Source organism: Taudactylus pleione, unplaced genomic scaffold (genome assembly GCF_031769625.1).
Source record: "Taudactylus pleione unplaced genomic scaffold, aTauple2 ptg000762l, whole genome shotgun sequence".
NCBI lineage: Eukaryota > Metazoa > Chordata > Amphibia > Anura > Myobatrachidae > Taudactylus > Taudactylus pleione.
This window is the reverse complement of record NW_028285164.1, coordinates 5,478,868-5,497,675: the sequence shown is the minus strand read 5'-3', so window position 1 is coordinate 5,497,675 and position 18,808 is coordinate 5,478,868. Positions and strand designations below refer to the sequence as shown.

Here is an 18,808-nt window from a genome sequence, read left to right as displayed (position 1 = left end):
GAGTCACGATATGTGTAATATGTATCTGTTGTATATTAATTTACTTGCTACCCCAGGTCCCAGAGCCCCTGATGTCCACCATGTCCCAGCCCCTTATTATGCCTACAAGAGTGGCAGTTGTTTTGCCTGGCACACAAGTTCTCAAACTCGGTCTTCAGGGCTCCCAACAGTGCATGTTTTCTAGGTCTCCTCACATAATCACAAGTGTAATAATTAGCTCCACCTGTGGATCTTTAAAAATGTGTCAGTGAGTAATGAGTACACCTGTGCACCTGCTGGGTGACCTGGGAAATGTGTCAGTGAGTAATCTGTACACCTGTGCACCTGCTGGGTGACCTGGGAATGTGTCAGTGAGTAATGAGTACACCTGTGCACCTGCTGGGTGACCTGGGAAATGTGTCAGTGAGTAATCTGTACACCTGTGCACCTGCTGGGTGACCTGGGAATGTGTCAGTGAGTAATGAGTACACCTGTACACCTGCTGGGTGACCTGGGAAATGTGTCAGTGAGTAATGACTGCACCTGTGCAGCTGCTGGGTGACCTGGGAGATGTGTCAGTGAGTAATGAGTACACCTGTGCATCTGCTGGGTGACCTGGGAAATGTGTCAGTGACTAATGAGTACACCTGTGCACCTGCTGGGTGACCTGGGAAATGTGTCAGTGAGTAATGACTACACCTGTGCACCTGCTGGGTGACCTGGGAGATATGTCAGTGAGTAATGAGTACACCTGTGCACCTGCTGGGTGACCTGGGAATGTTTGCATTCCGTATGATTTGCATTTTAGTTTCAGTACAGGATCTCTGGCCGGGAATGGGTTAAATAAAAGCCGAGCTGAGCTGTCGGGCGCACGTATCCTGCCTCCCAGAAATATAATACGTGACCATAGGCGATATGATAAACCGCTCGCACCCTCTCACTTCCTGATGGGAACTAACCAGCAGTTCCCCAGCATTGTTACGTCTGTCTCTGCCCAGCGCCCATCCCCTGCACCCACTACTCTCACAGTAACGTCACATCTCTTCCCATAGATACCCATAAATGTCCTGGAGATTGGAGATACCCTCTGTCAAATATATTTGGGAGACATGTCCAGGAACTATTTGCAACAAAGTTCCCTGCGGGCAGCCAATTGCCCTTCCCCCGCCCGCTCCCTAGTGGATATCAGGCAGCCAGTTACTCCCCCCCAGCCCCCCCCCCTCCGCTCCCTGGTGCATATCAGGCAGCCAGTTACCCTCCTCCCTAGTGCACATCAGGCAGTCAGTTACCCTCCCTCCCTAGTGCACATCAGGCAGCCAGTTACCCTCCCTCCCTAGTGTATATCAGGCAGCCAGTTACCCTCCTCCCTAGAGCATATCAGGCAGCCAGTTACCCTCCTCCCTCCTTAGTGCATATCAGGCAGCCAGTTACTCTCCCTCCCTAGTGCATATCAGGCAGCCAGTTACCTTCCTCTCTCCCTAATACACATCTGGCAGCCAGTTACCCTCCCTCCATAGTGCATATCAGGCAGCCAGTTACCCTCCCTCCCTAGAGCACATCAGGCAGCCAGTTACCTTCCTCCCTCCCTAGTGCACATCAGCCAGCCAGTTACCCTCCTCCCTCCCTAGTGCACATCAGGCAGCCAGTTACCCTCTCATCCTACTGCACATATGGCAGCCAGTTACCCTCCTCCCTCCCTAGTGCACATCAGGCAGCCAGTTACCCTCCTCCCTCCCTAGTGCACATCAGGCAGCCAGTTACCCTCCTCCCTCCCTAGTGCACATCAGGCAGCCAGTTACCTTCCTCCCTCCCTAGTGCACATCAGGCAGCCAGTTACCCTCCCTCCCTAGTGCACATCAGGCAGCCAGTTACCCTCCTCCCTCCCTAGTGCACATTGGGCAGCCAGTTACCTTCCTCCCTAGTGCACATCAGGCAGCCAGTTACCTTCCTCCCTCCCTAGTGCACATCAGGCAGCCAGTTACCTTCCTCCCTCCCTAGTGCACATCAGGCAGCCAGTTACCTTCCTCCCTCCCTAGTGCACATCAGGCAGCCAGTTACCCTCCTCCCTCCCTAGTGCACATCAGGCAGCCAGTTACCCTCTCATCCTACTGCACATACAGCAGCCAGTTACCCTCCCCCCTCCCTAGTGCACATCAGGCAGCCAGTTACCTTCCTCCCTCCCTAGTGCACATCAGGCAGCCAGTTACCCTCCTCCCTCCCTAGTGCACATCAGGCAGCCAGTTACCTTCCTCCCTCCCTAGTGCACATCAGGCAGCCAGTTACCCTCCTCCCTCCCTAGTGCACATCAGGCAGCCAGTTACCCTCTCATCCTACTGCACATACGGCAGCCAGTTACCCTCCTCCCTCCCTAGTGCACATCAGGCAGCCAGTTACCTTCCTCCCTCCCTAGTGCACATCAGGCAGCCAGTTACCCTCCCTCCCTAGTGCACATCAGGCAGCCAGTTACCCTCCTCCCTCCCTAGTGCACATTGGGCAGCCAGTTACCTTCCTCCCTAGTGCACATCAGGCAGCCAGTTACCTTCCTCCCTCCCTAGTGCACATCAGGCAGCCAGTTACCTTCCTCCCTCCCTAGTGCACATCAGGCAGCCAGTTACCTTCCTCCCTCCCTAGTGCACATCAGGCAGCCAGTTACCCTCCTCCCTCCCTAGTGCACATCAGGCAGCCAGTTACCCTCTCATCCTACTGCACATACAGCAGCCAGTTACCCTCCCCCCTCCCTAGTGCACATCAGGCAGCCAGTTACCTTCCTCCCTCCCTAGTGCACATCAGGCAGCCAGTTACCCTCCTCCCTCCCTAGTGCACATCAGGCAGCCAGTTACCTTCCTCCCTCCCTAGTGCACATCAGGCAGCCAGTAACCCTCCCTCCCTAGTGCACATCAGGCAGCCAGTTACCCTCCTCCCTCCCTAGTGCACATCAGGCAGCCAGTTACCTTCCTCCCTAGTGCACATCAGGCAGCCAGTTACCTTCCTCCCTCCCTAGTGCACATCAGGCAGCCAGTTACCTTCCTCCCTCCCTAGTGCACATCAGGCAGCCAGTTACCTTCCTCCCTCCCTAGTGCACATCAGGCAGCCAGTTACCCTCCTCCCTCCCTAGTGCACATCAGGCAGCCAGTTACCCTCTCATCCTACTGCACATACGGCAGCCAGTTACCCTCCTCCCTCCCTAGTGCACATCAGGCAGCCAGTTACCCTCCTCCCTCCCTAGTGCACATCAGGCAGCCAGTTACCTTCCTCCCTCCCTAGTGCACATCAGGCAGCCAGTTACCTTCCTCCCTCCCTAGTGCACATCAGGCAGCCAGTTACCTTCCTCCCTCCCTAGTGCACATCAGGCAGCCAGTTACCCTCCCTCCCTAGTGCACATCAGGCAGCCAGTTACCTTCCTCCCTCCCTAGTGCACATCAGGCAGCCAGTTACCTTCCTCCCTCCCTAGTGCACATCAGGCAGCCAGTTACCTTCCTCCCTCCATAGTGCACATCAGGCAGCCACTTACCTTCCTCCCTAGTGCACATCAGGCAGCCAGTTACCTTCCTCCCTCCCTAGTGCACATCAGGCAGCCAGTTACCTTCCTCCCTAGTGCATATCAGGCAGCCAGTTACCTTCCTCCCTCCCTAGTGCACATCAGGCAGCCAGTTACCCTCCCTCCCTAGTGCACATCAGGCAGCCAGTTACCTCCCTCCCTAGTGCACATCAGGCGGCCAGTTACCCTCCTCCCTCCCTAGTGCACATCAGGCAGCCAGTTACCCTCCCTACCTAGTGCACATCAGGCAGCCAGTTACCTTCCCTCCCTAGTGCACATCAGGCGGCCAGTTACCTTCCCTCCCTAGTGCACATCAGGCAGCCAGTTACCTCCCTCCCTAGTGCACATCAGGCAGCCAGTTATCCTCCTCACTCCCTAGTGCACATCATTCAGCCAATTTGACTTTCATTAAACAGTCCAGAGGAGCATATATCCTGTGGGGATCCAGCCTTCTAAGATTCCCTTCAGTGGATCCCAGGGGGTAGTGGTGCTTCCAATGACGGCTTTCTGACCATCACCAGGAAGAGTGTTTCCAATTACTGCTTTTTCCTTGAAATTTGCTTCGTTCTGTTGTTTACTGCACTTAAGGTGCCCATCCACTAGACTAGACGATTCATTTGAGCAATTGAAACATAACGATATCATTCAATCGTTCATTAATCGTTTGCAAAAATGTCTAAAATGAACAGCGATGTGCGCTCCCACTGGTCGTTTAAGACATCTATCATCGGGCAAACATGCTGGACAACCTGACGATATAGTCAGGATCAGCATGTTGGAGATGATTGATGACCCTGCAGTGAATGACTGCTCGCTCAGTGCAGGCTCATCACAGACTGACAAACAACTGCACGATTACAATGTCATAACCGTGCAGTCGTTTGGATGTCGCCTAGTGGATGAGCAGGATTAGTTTTCTTAGCATTTGTGCTATGTATGTAACACGGCATTTACATTGCATTTGTGCTATGTATGTAACACGGCATTTACATTGCATTTGTGCTATGTATATAACACGGCATTTACATTGCATTTGTGCTATGTACTGTATGTAACATGGCATTTGTGCTATGTATATAACACGGCATTTGTGCTATGTATATAACACGGCATTTGTGCTATGTACTGTATGTAACATGGCATTTGTGCTATGTATGCAACACGGCATTTGTGCTATGTATATAACACGGCATTTGTGCTATGTATGTAACAAGGCATTTGTGCTATGTATATAACACGGCATTTGTGCTATGTATATAACACGGCATTTGTGCTATGTATGTAACAAGGCATTTGTGCTATGTATATAACACGGCATTTGTGCTATGTATATAACACGGCATTTACATTGCATTTGTGCTATGTATGTAACACGGCATTTACATTGCATTTGTGCTATGTATGCAACACGGCATTTGTGCTATGTATATAACACGGCATTTGTGCTATGTATGTAACACGGCATTTGTGCTATGTATATAACACGGCATTTGTGCTATGTATATAACACGCCATTTACATTGCATTTGTGCTATGTATGTAACACAGCATTTACATTACATTTGTGCTATGTATGTAACACGGCATTTACATTGCATTTGTGCTATGTATGTAACACGGCATTTACATTGCATTTGTGCTATGTATGTAACACGGCATTTGTGCTATGTATATAACACGGCATTTACATTGCATTTGTGCTATGTATGTAACACGGCATTTACATTGCATTTGTGCTATGTATATAACACGGCATTTGTGCTATGTACTGTATGTAACATGGCATTTGTGCAATGTATGTAACACGGCATTTGTGCTATGTATGTAACACGGCATTTGTGCTATGTATGTGACATGCCATGAATTCTTTAGAATTAGAAGGGTCACTGCATGTGGAAAGATACAAAGTGTGAGAAGTATATAAGTGTGATATGCATGATAGTTAATCAAACAGTTGAACAAACTTGGAACAACATCTGAGACCAGATTATATCAACTAAATTTGTAATTGTTTTACGTGTTTGCCAGTGGCGAACCTAGGGCAGGGCAAGCGGGGTGCGTGCCCTGGGCGCCGTTGGACTGGCGGCGCGGGGGGCGCCGCCGGCCACGGTCCCGGCCCGCCCGCCCTAGTTAGCCAGTGTAGCGCCGACCGCAGTGAGTGCGGTCAGCGCTACACATTTACACAGGACCGGCGCTAGGCTTCCAGCGCCGGTCCTGTGCTGCACGCCTGAGCCCGTTCCCTCCCCCTGAGCGCTTGCCCAATAGCGCCAGGAGGCGGGCTCAGGCTGTGCATAACACACGCATCGCCGCCAGCGCTGGCGGCGATGCGTGTGTTAAACAGCAGCCAATGAGAGTCAGATAGACTCTCATTGGCTGCAGCAGCACCCACTGCAAGAGCCGGACGGAAGCAGTGGGTAATGGGACTGACGTCATGATGTCTGTCCCATAATGCTGAGCGCGCCAGCCCGGGCGGGAGTGGCGTTGCGGACAGGAGCAGGAATTCAGGTAAGTATATTTATATATATATATATATATATATATTTTTTTTTTAAACCTATCTGCACAACGGGGGAGGGGGGTGGCTACTACTGGGGGGACCTTTACTGGGGGAGGGGTGGCTACTACTGGGGGGACCTCTACTGGGGGAGGGTTGGCTACTACTGGGGGGACCTCTACTGGGGGAGGGGTGGCTACTACTGGGGGTGCCATTGGGAGGACCTACTCTACTGGGGACTACTACTTGGGGGGGAACTACCACTGGGGGCATTATAAAAGGGGCCTACTACAAGAGGCACTGCACTTGGGGGACCACTACTGGGGGCAATAATAGGAAGGGCCACTACAGGGGGCACTGGATAGGGGGGATCACTACAGGGTGCCTGCATAAGGGGACCACTACTAGGAAAACTGCATGGGAGGGGGACTACTACTGGGGGCACTATATAGAGGGCACTGCATAGGGGAGGACTACTACTGGGGGCACTATATAAAGGGCACTGCATAAGGGGATACCGCTACTGGGCGCACTGCATTGTGGGGACTGCTACTGGGGGCACTGCATAAGGGGGAACACTACGTGGGGCATTGTATTTGGGGGGGCCACTACTGGGGGTACTGAGTAAGGGGAACTAATTGGGGGCTGTATAAGGGGGACCACTACTGGGGATACTGTATAAAGGGCACTACTATGGGCCTGCATAAGAGGGACCACAACTGCATACTGGGGGTACTGTATAAGGGGTACTACTGGGGTTAAGGTGCATATGGATAGGAATGTTCAGCGTGAAAATAAAGGGGTGTGTCATGTTGACACGCCCCATTTTTAAGTGACCACGCCCATTTTTCGCACAGCTCGGGATGTTGGGGTGGGGGGGGTGGGGGCTCCCTTTTCAAATTTGCCCTGGGCTCCAAATACCCTAGTTACGCCACTGGTGTTTGCTGAACATGGTTTGGACTACGAGATGCACTAACAAAAACTCTTAGAGCTATGTATGCAAATTCTAGGAGCTGTGCTGATAACATTTTCAGAATGAACTGCAAAAGTAACAAGGGATGATCTGGATATTGGCCCTCATTCAGAGCCGTACGCTCTGAGCAGAGCGCATGCTCTGAATGAGGGCCGGCCTCCATGAAAATGGAGCGTCCTCCTGGACGCTCGTATAGCTGTGGGTCACCACCCACAGGCTATACGAGCGTGCAGTTTGATGGCCGCGATGGTCTTGACCATCGCGACCATCGAAACTGCGAGCCGGAGCCTGCGGTTGAGGTTTTCAACCGCATGCTCCGGAGTGATTTTGGCTCTATCAGAGCCCAAATCACTCCCACTGACATCACTAGTGATGTCAGTGGGCCGGCTTCTGACGGGAGGCGTTCCCGTGGGAACGCCCCCATCAGGGAGGCACGCCCCCAGCACGCCCACCAAAGGGGGCGTGCTGTCAATCAACATCGACAGCACGCCCCCTTTGATCAGACACAACGAGCGAAGGACTTTCCTTCGCTCGTCGCGTCTGGTGCATGCGCACGACGGAGCTCCCTCCATCGTGCGCATGCTCAGTCCCGAACATCGACCCACTTGCGAGTGGACAGCCGCTCGCGAGTGGGTCTGAATCAGGCCCATTGTACCAAGGGCCTGATTCAGAGCCGGACACTCTTTGAGAGCGCTCGCTCTGAATCAGTGCGTCCCTGTTTCTTTTTAAAGACGGCCTCCTGGCCGTTCGCTAAGCTGTGGGTGACCACCCACAGCTTTAGCGAGCGGCCAGGTGATGGTCGCGATGGTCACGACCATCGGGGCTTGCGACGAGACCCTTGTGGTAGGGTCTCGTTCCCGCAAGCCCCAGTGAGCTTTCGGCTCTAATAGAGCCGGAAGCTCAACCACTGACATCACTCGTGATGTCAGTGGGGCCACCCCCAAACGGCAGGCGTTCCTTTGAGAACGCCTCCGTTTGGCTAGCCACCCCCCTGCCCACCTCCAAAACGGGGCAACCTGTGAATCACAATCGACAGCTGCCCCGCTTTGGTGCGAGACCCGTAGCGACAGAGCACCCGTCGCCGGCCGGGTCTCGCGCATGCGCACGCCGGAGCCGGCTCTCGCGTGCGCATGCGCAGTGGGGGACCATCGACCCGCTCGCGAGTGGGTCTGAATCAGGCCACAATTACGGAGTCATATCCTGGATACTCTTATCAGCTGGAACTTGGTGATCTGGCCGTGGGTACAGTATATCCTCCCCGTCTACCCCATCTGCGTCACACCTGATTGTCTGCCCTACCATTTTAGAATGTAAGCTCCTATGACCAGGACCCTCTACCCTCTTGTGCTTCTCCCTACTTTACTTTCATCTACTTCTTACTCCCCACTAGGGCACCTAACACTTGGTTGCTTAAGCTCTGCTGCTTATGTGGGTGTTATGGTCGTTAATGCGGCAATGTATATTATCCATGTCCTGTATTGTGTTGTATTGTACTGTAAAGGTGCATACACACGGGACGCTTCACTCCATGAGTGACATTGTCCCGTGCGTTCCCGTCAGGGGTGTGCTCAGGGTCGTTAACGACATTGAGCACAAACACTAGTGCTAGTAGTATTGGGATGTGAGACAGCAGAGTGTATAATGGAATAGTGGTGAGACAGCAGTGGGCTAGTATTGGGATGTGAGACAGCAGAGTGTATAATGGAATAGTGGTGAGACAGCAGTGGGCTAGTATTGGGATGTGAGACAGCAGAGTGTATAATGGAATAGTGGTGAGACAGCAGTGGGCTAGTAATGGGATGTGAGACAGCAGAGTGTATAATGGAATAGTGGTGAGACAGCAGTGGGCTAGTATTGGGATGTGAGACAGCAGAGTGTATAATGGAATAGCCGAGAGACAGCAGTGGGCTAGTATTGGGATGTGAGACAGCAGAGTGTATAATGGAATAGCCGAGAGACAGCAATGGGCTAGTAATGGGATGTGAGACAGCAGAGTGTATAATGGAATAGTGGTGAGACAGCAGTGGGCTAGTAATGGGATGTGAGACAGCAGAGTGTATAATGGAATAGTGGTGAGACAGCAGTGGGCTAGTATTGGGATGTGAGACAGCAGAGTATATAATGGAATAGCAGAGAGACAGCAGTGGGCTAGTATTGGGATGTGAGACAGCAGAGTGTATAATGGAATAGCCGAGAGACAGCAGTGGGCTAGTATTGGGATATGAGACAGCAGAGTGTATAATGGAATAGCAGAGACAGCAGTGGGCTAGTATTGGGATGTGAGACAGCAGAGTGTATAATGGAATAGCAGAGAGACAGCAGTGGGCTAGTAATGGGATGTGAGACAGCAGAGTGTATAATGGAATAGAGACAGCGGGCTAGTAATGGGATGTGAGGCAGCAGAGTGTATAATGGAATAGCAGAGAGACAGCAGTGGGCTAGTAATGGGATGTGAGACAGCAGAGTGTATATTGGAATAGTGGTGAGACAGCAGTGGGCTAGTAATGGGATTTGAGACGGCAGAGTATATAACAGAAAAGCAGAGAGACAGCAGTAGGCTAGTAATGGGATATGAGACAGCAGAGTGTATAATGGAATAGCCGAGAGACAGCAGTGGGCTAGTATTGGGATATGAGACAGCAGAGTGTATAATGGAATAGCAGAGACAGCAGTGGGCTAGTATTGGGATGTGAGACAGCAGAGTGTATAATGGAATAGCAGAGAGACAGCAGTGAGCTAGTAATGGGATGTGAGACAGCAGAGTGTATAATGGAATAGAGACAGCGGGCTAGTAATGGGATGTGAGGCAGCAGAGTGTATAATGGAATAGCAGAGAGACAGCAGTGGGCTAGTAATGGGATGTGAGACAGCAGAGTGTATATTGGAATAGTGGTGAGACAGCAGTGGGCTAGTAATGGGATTTGAGACGGCAGAGTATATAACAGAAAAGCAGAGAGACAGCAGTAGGCTAGTAATGGGATATGAGACAGCAGAGTGTATAATGGAATAGCAGAGACAGCAGTGGGCTAGTAATGGGATGTGAGACAGCAGAGTGTATAATGGAATAGCAGAGAGACAGGAGTGGGCTAGTAATGGGATGTGGGACAGCAGAGTGTATAATGGAATAGCAGAGAGACAGCAGTGAGCTAGTAATGGGATGTGAGACAGCAGAGTGTATAATGGAATAGCTGAGACAGCAGTGGGCTAGTATTGGGATGTGAGACAGCAGAGTGTATAATGGAATAGCAGAGAGACAGCAGTGGGCTAGTAATGGGATGTGAGCCAGCAGAGTATATATTGGAATAGTGGTGAGACAGCAGTGGGCTAGTAATGGGATTTGAGACGGCAGAGTATATAACAGAAAAGCAGAGAGACAGCAGTAGGCTAGTAATGGGATATGAGACAGCAGAGTGTATAATGGAATAGCAGAGACAGCAGTGGGCTAGTAATGGGATGTGAGACAGCAGAGTGTATAATGGAATAGCAGAGAGACAGGAGTGGGCTAGTAATGGGATGTGGGACAGCAGAGTGTATATTAGAATAGCAGAGACAGCAGTGGGCTAGTAATGGGATGTAAGGCAGCAGAGTGTATATTGGAATAGCAGAGAGACAGCAGTAGGGTAGTAATGGGATATGAGACAGCAGAGTGTATAATGGAATAGCAGAGAGACAGCAGTGGGCTAGTAATGGGATGTGGGACAGCAGAGTGTATAATGGAATAGCTGAGACAGCAGTGGGCTAGTATTGGGATGTGAGACAGCAGAGTGTATAATGGAATAGCAGAGAGACAGCAGTGGGCTAGTAATGGGATGTGAGACAGCAGAGTGTATATTGGAATAGTGGTGAGACAGCAGTGGGCTAGTAATGGGATTTGAGACGGCAGAGTGTATAATGGAATAGCAGAGAGACAGGAGTGGGCTAGTAATGGGATGTGGGACAGCAGAGTGTATATTAGAATAGCAGAGACAGCAGTGGGCTAGTAATGGGATGTAAGGCAGCAGAGTGTATATTGGAATAGCAGAGAGACAGCAGTAGGGTAGTAATGGGATATGAGACAGCAGAGTGTATATTGGAATAGTGGTGAGACAGCAGTGGGCTAGTAATGGGATTTGAGACGGCAGAGTATATAACAGAAAAGCAGAGAGACAGCAGTAGGCTAGTAATGGGATATGAGACAGCAGAGTGTATAATGGAATAGCAGAGAGACAGCAGTGGGCTAGTAATGGGATGTGAGACAGCAGAGTGTATAATGGAATAGCAGAGAGACAGCAGTGGGCTAGTATTGGGATGTGAGACAGCAGAGTATATAATGGGATAGCAGAGAGACAGCAGTGAGCTAGTAATGGGATGTGAGACAGCAGAGTGTATAATGGAAGAGCAGAGAGACAGCAGTGAGCTAGTAATGGGATGTGAGACAGCAGAGTATATAATGGAATAGAAGAGAGACAGCAGTGGGCTAGTAATGGGATGTGAGGCAGCAGAGTGTATAATGGAATAGGCGAGAGACAGCAGTGAGCTAGTAATGGGATGTGGGACAGCAGAGTATATAATGGAATAGAAGAGAGACAGCAGTGGGCTAGTAATGGGATGTGAGGCAGCAGAGTGTATAATGGAATAGGCGAGAGACAGCAGTGAGCTAGTAATGGGATGTGGGACAGCAGAGTGTATAATGGAATAGCTGAGACAGCAGTGGGCTAGTAATGGGATGTCATGTAGCAGAGTGTATATTGGAATAGCAGAGAGACAGCAGTAGGGTAGTAATGGGATGTGAGACGGCAGAGTAATGGAATAGAAGTGAGACAGCAGAGTAAGGGAATAGCAGGCAACCTACAAAGTCATGTGATGTAGATGTGTACAGATAACATGGAGCAGGGTGCACATCATATCCCGGGTATGTTATACATAGGGTGAGGTATAAGCCATTGTAGCCGATTGGCAATAATATCACAAAATGGGCTGGAGATGAACCCAGAGGATCTCTCTCCTATAGAGGCCACAAGCACATGTGCATTCCGCTGCTGGTGCATTATATCATTATAATTGGTACAGATGTACTAAAACTCCAAAAAAAGAAAAAGAATCAACCGAACAGATCCTAGCTAATATTTATATAACAGAGTCTGGAAAATGATGGCTGGAATCTGGTTGCTATGGGCAACGTCTGCAGCACTAATTGGCCTTTTGCAGGAGATATCTAACATCAATCATTACATACTGTAACACCAAGACTTACAATCGTGCGGAAAGTGCAGTGTCCAATTCATTCCAGTTAAGAGGGTCTTTATACAAAGGCCCCATAACACTTAGGAATGTGCCCTAGTAAAGGACATAACTCAGGGGGAGATATAACAATGGGCCCTTTTATCTCTCTATTCCGCTGACTGAGCTGTATCCGCAGCTGAGTTCTGATATTATTAGTGATCTCTGTATATAAGTATTAGGTGATGATAACCTCCTATGTGCACCCAGAAGTTTATCCTACATCATGTAACGTCCGTGTCCTCTTGTTGTCAGTGGACTGTCTGTCCAGCCATCTAAGCGTCCAGCAGGAACAAGATGGGAAGAAGCAGCAGGCCTACTTACTGGTGACCCTGGCCAGGACACAGGCAGCCAGCCTGGAGGGAGACTATGTAAGTGTCCGCCGGCGTCAGACCTACCCAACATGATGTGGCTGCAATTCAGCCGCACTCTACCGCCACATCTGGGAGGAACGGAGGATGCGCAATCCAGGCCTTGGTTAAGGATTCAGCCATATACTAAGGAGCCTATTTATAATTTGTATTCCTCCATTAAGCTTTAGCCTATACATAGGAGAATGTAATAGCGTCTGAGTTTGCAAAAGTGCAGATTTTCCTGTGATTTCCCAATGGGTTTCCTAAATAAATAAATAAAATTAAAAAAAAGTTTAAATCTTTTGTACAAATTGCAAAAAATCTGCACTGCTACAAACACAGGGCACTATTACATTCTCCACAAACATTAATTATTTACATTTCTGCTGTAATATTCAACGTGCAAAGATGTAAACTAGAGAAAGCTAATGCTGGGTGCACACTTCAGTGATGGAACGGCCACCCGACCTGTGGGCCGACCGATCCAACGATTTGGCAACTGGTGTGCACAAACGATATGGGGGCCCATTTATTAATGATCGCATTTTGCAATGCGATCAGGGCATGCAGTATCGCCCCTGATCGCATTGCAAAATGCGATCCTATCTGCCGGATGTATTATCCGGGACATGCAGGGAGACGGGCTCCGAAAAGAGCCCGTCCCTGCGATGTCTCCGGAGGGCAGTCGGGGCTTCTGCGCATGCGCAGTCCCGCGGACTGCACATGAGCGGCGCCCATTGCCGGCGGAGGGATCTGGCAGATTCCTCCGCCGGCTGATATGCGGTAAGTGCCCATAGGAAACAGCGGCTAACGCTATCTTTAGATGGCGTTAGCTGCTGGGACCAATATCGGGAATGCTTCGCATTCCTGATATTGATACATTTGGCAGCATCGCATCCCCCATAGAAACCTATGGGGGAGGCGGCTGCCGGCGGCAATGGAGGGATCGCAGCAGGTATCGGAGATACCTGCTGCGGTCCCTCCTTCATACATTCGGGGGATACTTAGTATTTGAGGTAAACCCCCGAAAACAGGTGTTTTGCACTTTGATAAATGGGCCCCATTGTTCGTACACACTTACCAATATGTCACCTGACGTGTGGCCACAGGAACCGTTAGTGACTTGTCGGCAGTTCCATATGGGTGGTTCGACGGGTCGGCCATACAGACAGCCAGATGTACTGAAATGTATCCCACATGCAAACATAATAAATGTATTTGCCATCTTTGCATTGCAACATGTTTGTTCAGATACAAAGTTACTTCTTTTTGCTTTGCTCCAAACCCAGAAGAGTCAGTTCAAGTAGACTAAGCCGTTGGACTCATGACCTTAAATTCACTGCCCCAAACGGCTGCCTACAATAATCCACCTGTCTGTGTGCAGTTACTGTACCGCTGGCAGCGTTTCCATGCCGTTACAATGGCGACTTTCTCCCCACCCCCCCTCTCTCCTAATTGAATTCACCCCAGGAACTGTCCCAAGATTCTACCAAACACAATGCCCTAATCTATGAAATCAGTGCAAATACCTCCCAATTCTTGTGTCACTTGTACTTGTGATTTTCACAACTCATGTGGGTTATTTTCACCTGCTTCACTATCTGTAATGTGCAATGCCTGTCTGATACCCGTGTATGTAACTAAAACTCCCAGCATCCCAGTGCTGCAAATTCAGTAACCGAACCAAAAAATTATATATCTAATCTTTTTGTTTAGCCACAGTTTGAGGTTTTGTATGATATCAGTGTAGTAGAGTAAAAATGCTTGACACTAAATGTAATTATATAATGTTTTCCAACAGCTCAATCAGCAAGAACCTCCTTTCTTGGGGAATGGGCCTGCTCCTCAGATAAAGTTGGATGGCCTGCCCCTTCTAGATCAGAGTGTTCTCCCTTCATCCCCATGGAGGCGTCTAGCGATGAGTCTCTCGGCCTTCTCCTCTCTGAGTGGATGGTTTGCATCAGTTCTTCTCTGGCAGAAATCCCTCAATCCTCAAGCCAAGGACCTTCTCCATCTGCTGGCGGTGTCACAAAGTAATTGTAAAGCCATAAGTTCCAATCTGGCCGCCCTCCTTGGACAGCAAGATGTCTCCTCTCCATCTCCGGCAACCCTTACTATGGTTTATAAGCAGAAGGCTGCTGGTTACATGGTGTGTAAGTGTTTTAGCGACTGGCTGGGCCAAACGGAAAGAGACTTGATTGTTGTAGTGGATAATTCGGTGTAGGACTCATCAGCCGTGTGCCTACTCTTGGCATGGCTATCATGTAACTCACTGTTTCCCAAACTCTGTGCTCAGTCCAAGTTTTAAGATTATCTTTGTATGTGCACAGATGATATAATCAAACTGACTGAGGTATTAAATTGTCTGTGCCTAAGCATGGATATTCTTAAAACGTTGACTGTTGGGGTGCTTTGAGGACCGAGCTTGGAAACCACTGATGTAACCTCTAGTTAGACATGACTACATCATTGGGGGCCAGATGTATCAAGCCTTGGAGAGACCAAGTCTTGATACATTCCCCCCCTGTGGGGATAGTACTTTTTAGATTCAGTTTCTGTGTGGACTGTTATAGCATATCTCCGAGCATGAAGAACGTTGTCCTTCTCATACTGCCAAAATGTCACCCTGAAGAGCTAGTAAGACTACACGTGCAAAGGTTCTCCTAAGGCATTATTCTGGGGGGAGGGGGGGAGATATACTTACTAAGGAGCAGTCTGGGAACCGGTTGCGCTTTGCTCCTCTCTCCGATCCAAGGACGTGCACCCGAGCAACGGAAGGACTCCTGTAACAGTCTCGCCCTGAGAAACACCATTTCGGTTCCTTCTTAACAATAAGTTACATTTTGATATTAAGTGATTGCATCTCCAAGGAAAGCCTGAAATGTATTTTATTTTTTCTACGTTTGATGTAATTTGTATACTTCTAATGTTCCAGGGTCTTTTTAATAAAATACATTCAAATTGTTAATGATATTGCTCCTTATTTATAAACTGGCAAGTAATCCCAATCCAAACCGAGCACAAAGAGATACAATGTAACACAGAGGAGTAACAAAGTAGCCAACAGCCATATATTAAACACAAGATGTATGTTTTTGTGTTACTGATATACAAAGTCTTCAGCAGGAATAAGAGTTATATTTTGAAACCAGAACTATCTCCAGATGGATCTGCTAACCCAGATATAATCTACTTACATGGTCTCCACTATTAAATGCCTGCAGTGATATCATTATGTTACAGTCCTCTGCTCTATGGGGATTGGGGTGATCTCTGAGTTACAGGTATGTATAGTGGGAGGGACACAAACCATCTGGTGCATTACACGGTATACATGGTCAGAACGCAAAGGACAGATGAATAAATTATCCATATGACCTTGGTATATATTGTATATTATATACTGTTCTATCCTGTTTCTCATACTACTGCTCTTATTGCACCTTCACTGTACTGTTTTCTGGATCCAGGTCCTATGTGCTCTGATCCTTTTAATAGTACCCAGGTTTGGACTGGCCCACAGGGGTACAGGGGAAATCCCCGGTGGGCCCCACTACCTGAGGGCCCCACCCCTCCTCTTCTAATGTCAGGTTTCAGACAGTGCACTTGAATTATACATTGTTACTCTATTACAGAGTCAGTTACCTGGTAGAGCTGGAACATGGATAAACAGACCATATACTGTAGTATCCATGTTGCATGCAGGCTGTGTCCTCTATAATGGTTAAACAAGCCTCTGAGGTGGCTGGTTACACCCCTCTGGAGGCTGACCACACCCTTTAAGCATGGGACCCTACCACTGCCTGTCCCCGGTGGGCCCTTCATTCTCCAGTCCGACACTGATAGTACCTCAAGGCTCTGCTCTTCTCTGTCTATACCACGTCTCTTGGACTAATAATAAGCTCACTTGGATTTCCGTATCTTCCTTATGCAGATGATCCCCCAACTCTACGTATCCTCTCTGGTCTTTGCCTGAACAGACTCTCTCACCCCACCATTCTATGTTGAATGCAGCCGTCAGACCGGCTTTCCTCACACCAGTGGCTCTGCTGCTGCTGCCAGTGCTTATTCTGGTTACTTGCGTCTCTCCTCCACTCATTACCTGCTCCCATTCCAGCTGCTGGGCTGTGTCTGAGCTACACCCTCCATGGAATTCCATAGCTCCCACAAGACTTTCCTTTAGCCTTCAGATATTCCCTGAAATTTCATCTCTATCACAGCTTATCAAATTCCTCATCCACCCACATAACAGAAGCTATTTTAATCAGCTCATCTCTACAAAGGTCATATGAAATGTACATGAGTTCCTGCACTACTCAAACAACAACTGACTTTAGGCCAAAATTGCCGCCAACAATGGAAACATAGAATGTGACGGAATGACGAATGTGATCCTCGCTTCTGTGTAAGGATATTCTTATGCCTATACCATGCATTTTTGAATTGCTCTACTGTATTTACCTCTACCACCTCTGCTGGGAGGCTATTCCACTTATCCACTACCCTGAATCTCCCTCCATTGTCCATGCATATCCTCCTCCTGTTCTAATACTCCTCTTCTTTTTAAGAATGTCTCCCACCTGTACCTTGTTATAACGCCTGATACAGTGTATGTCAGAGGTGCCGGAGTAACACCCACTATCTGTACAGTTCTAAGAGCCGTATTCAATTTGAGTCGAGCCGCGATACTTTTTCGCGGCCCGGACTTTTCGCTTACTTTGCCTGTTTTGTAGGCGGAACAGTATCGCGCGTGTGCCCGCTTTACCCCATATTCAATTTGAAAGTACGCGAAAACGGGATGGAAAGTACTGTCAGATTTGGGGAAATCAGCCTGACACCCCCCAAAAGATGCAATGACATGGGGGTTCCCTATAGTACCCCCCGATTTGGCTTGCTGAAGGTATTTGGTGTTTTTAAATGGGCTCAATAGCTGCTAAATAGCGTTTTTCTATATGTGGTGCAGAATAGTATTCAGGAGTATTTTTTCCTGAAAATAAGTTATCCCAGCAAATTTGGGGTACTTGAAAATGGGGGTCAACATATTTGGAAGTTGCTAAAGTGAAGTTGAAAAAATCATGAAAAATCCACCTGCCGCAAGCACCTGCAATCAAAAAACCACTTGAGCCATAATTGGGGACCCCCCAGAGTCAAGTTCGCTAGTTTTTAACTTTGTACCCAAACTTTTTTTTGCCCCTTTTTCAAAGTCATTTTTTGGGGTGTCTTTTTTTTTTTGACAGTTTACATTTGGGGGACTGTCTGAAGGCTGCATGGGGGTTCCCGCATAATTGCACCCCAAAACCCCAATTCTGCACTTAATTCCGCCTGCTATTCATAGGGGAAACTTTTTCGCCTATTATATTGCATTGACTTCCCCGCCTAGGCGGAAAGTCTATCAAATTGAATACAGGGTAAAAGCAAAACCGGTGAAAAAGTATCGCGGATCCGGACTTTTCGCCTCAAATTGAATACGGGCCGAAGTGTGATGTAACTAGCTAGATCCTTACCAAGTAATTCTGTCCTCGATTTGTCCCGGGATCTTCCACTTGGTTATAACATAGATATAGGCAGCATTGTACAATAAAATGTAGTCTTTATTCAAACAATTGCGGTTCAGGCAAACAAGAACTCCTACAATTAGCGACACAATTTCAATAAGAACAAATACAATTTGTTACATGCATTCGAGTCAGAAAATTGCACAGGGATCCGCAAAGTTTTATTGTAACCGGAACTCTGGAACACCTCGGACCCACGATTGGAAGAAAGATTAAATGCAAGCAGATGCAAAGTAAAGCATCAACATACAGTGACTTTAATACAGGATTATACACTAAGGCTATTTTATTCACCTATGAGATAATAGTTCAGTTCCCCTTTTGCATGCAAAAGATTTTCTAACAAGAATTGTTTGCAAACGTTCCCGGGGTACTGTGTTATCGCTGGTGTTAGTAGGCTAGCACTACAGTAAGTGAAGATAAATCTGATTTGGATTAAAGAAAGAGGAAAGGTAAGTTCCTCTTGTCCTGGTATTACCTTTCCTTTATAACTACAACTGATAGCAGGTGATCTGACTGCTTGACGAAGAGCTCTGCAGAACTTTGCTAAAAAGGTAATTCCTTGCTATACTCTTCTTCTAGCTTTAATAGATATGTAACACCCACCTGAAATCAATACTAGAGTCTGTTATGAATGTGGTGTAACGTAATAGCTTC

At 48.5% G+C, this 18,808-nt stretch overlaps 1 protein-coding gene across 1 annotated transcript; it reads left to right on the top strand.

Annotated features, from left to right (window-relative positions):
* Positions 1–12,428: 12,428 nt before the first annotated feature.
* On the top strand, positions 12,429–14,820 carry LOC148476938 (cardiotrophin-1-like). The gene is made up of 2 exons (XM_088457529.1): positions 12,429–12,614; positions 14,398–14,820. The coding sequence occupies exons 1-2, from the start codon at positions 12,429–12,431 to the stop codon at positions 14,818–14,820; spliced, it is 609 nt and encodes a 202-aa protein (XP_088313655.1).
* The last annotated feature ends 3,988 nt before the right edge of the window (positions 14,821–18,808 follow it).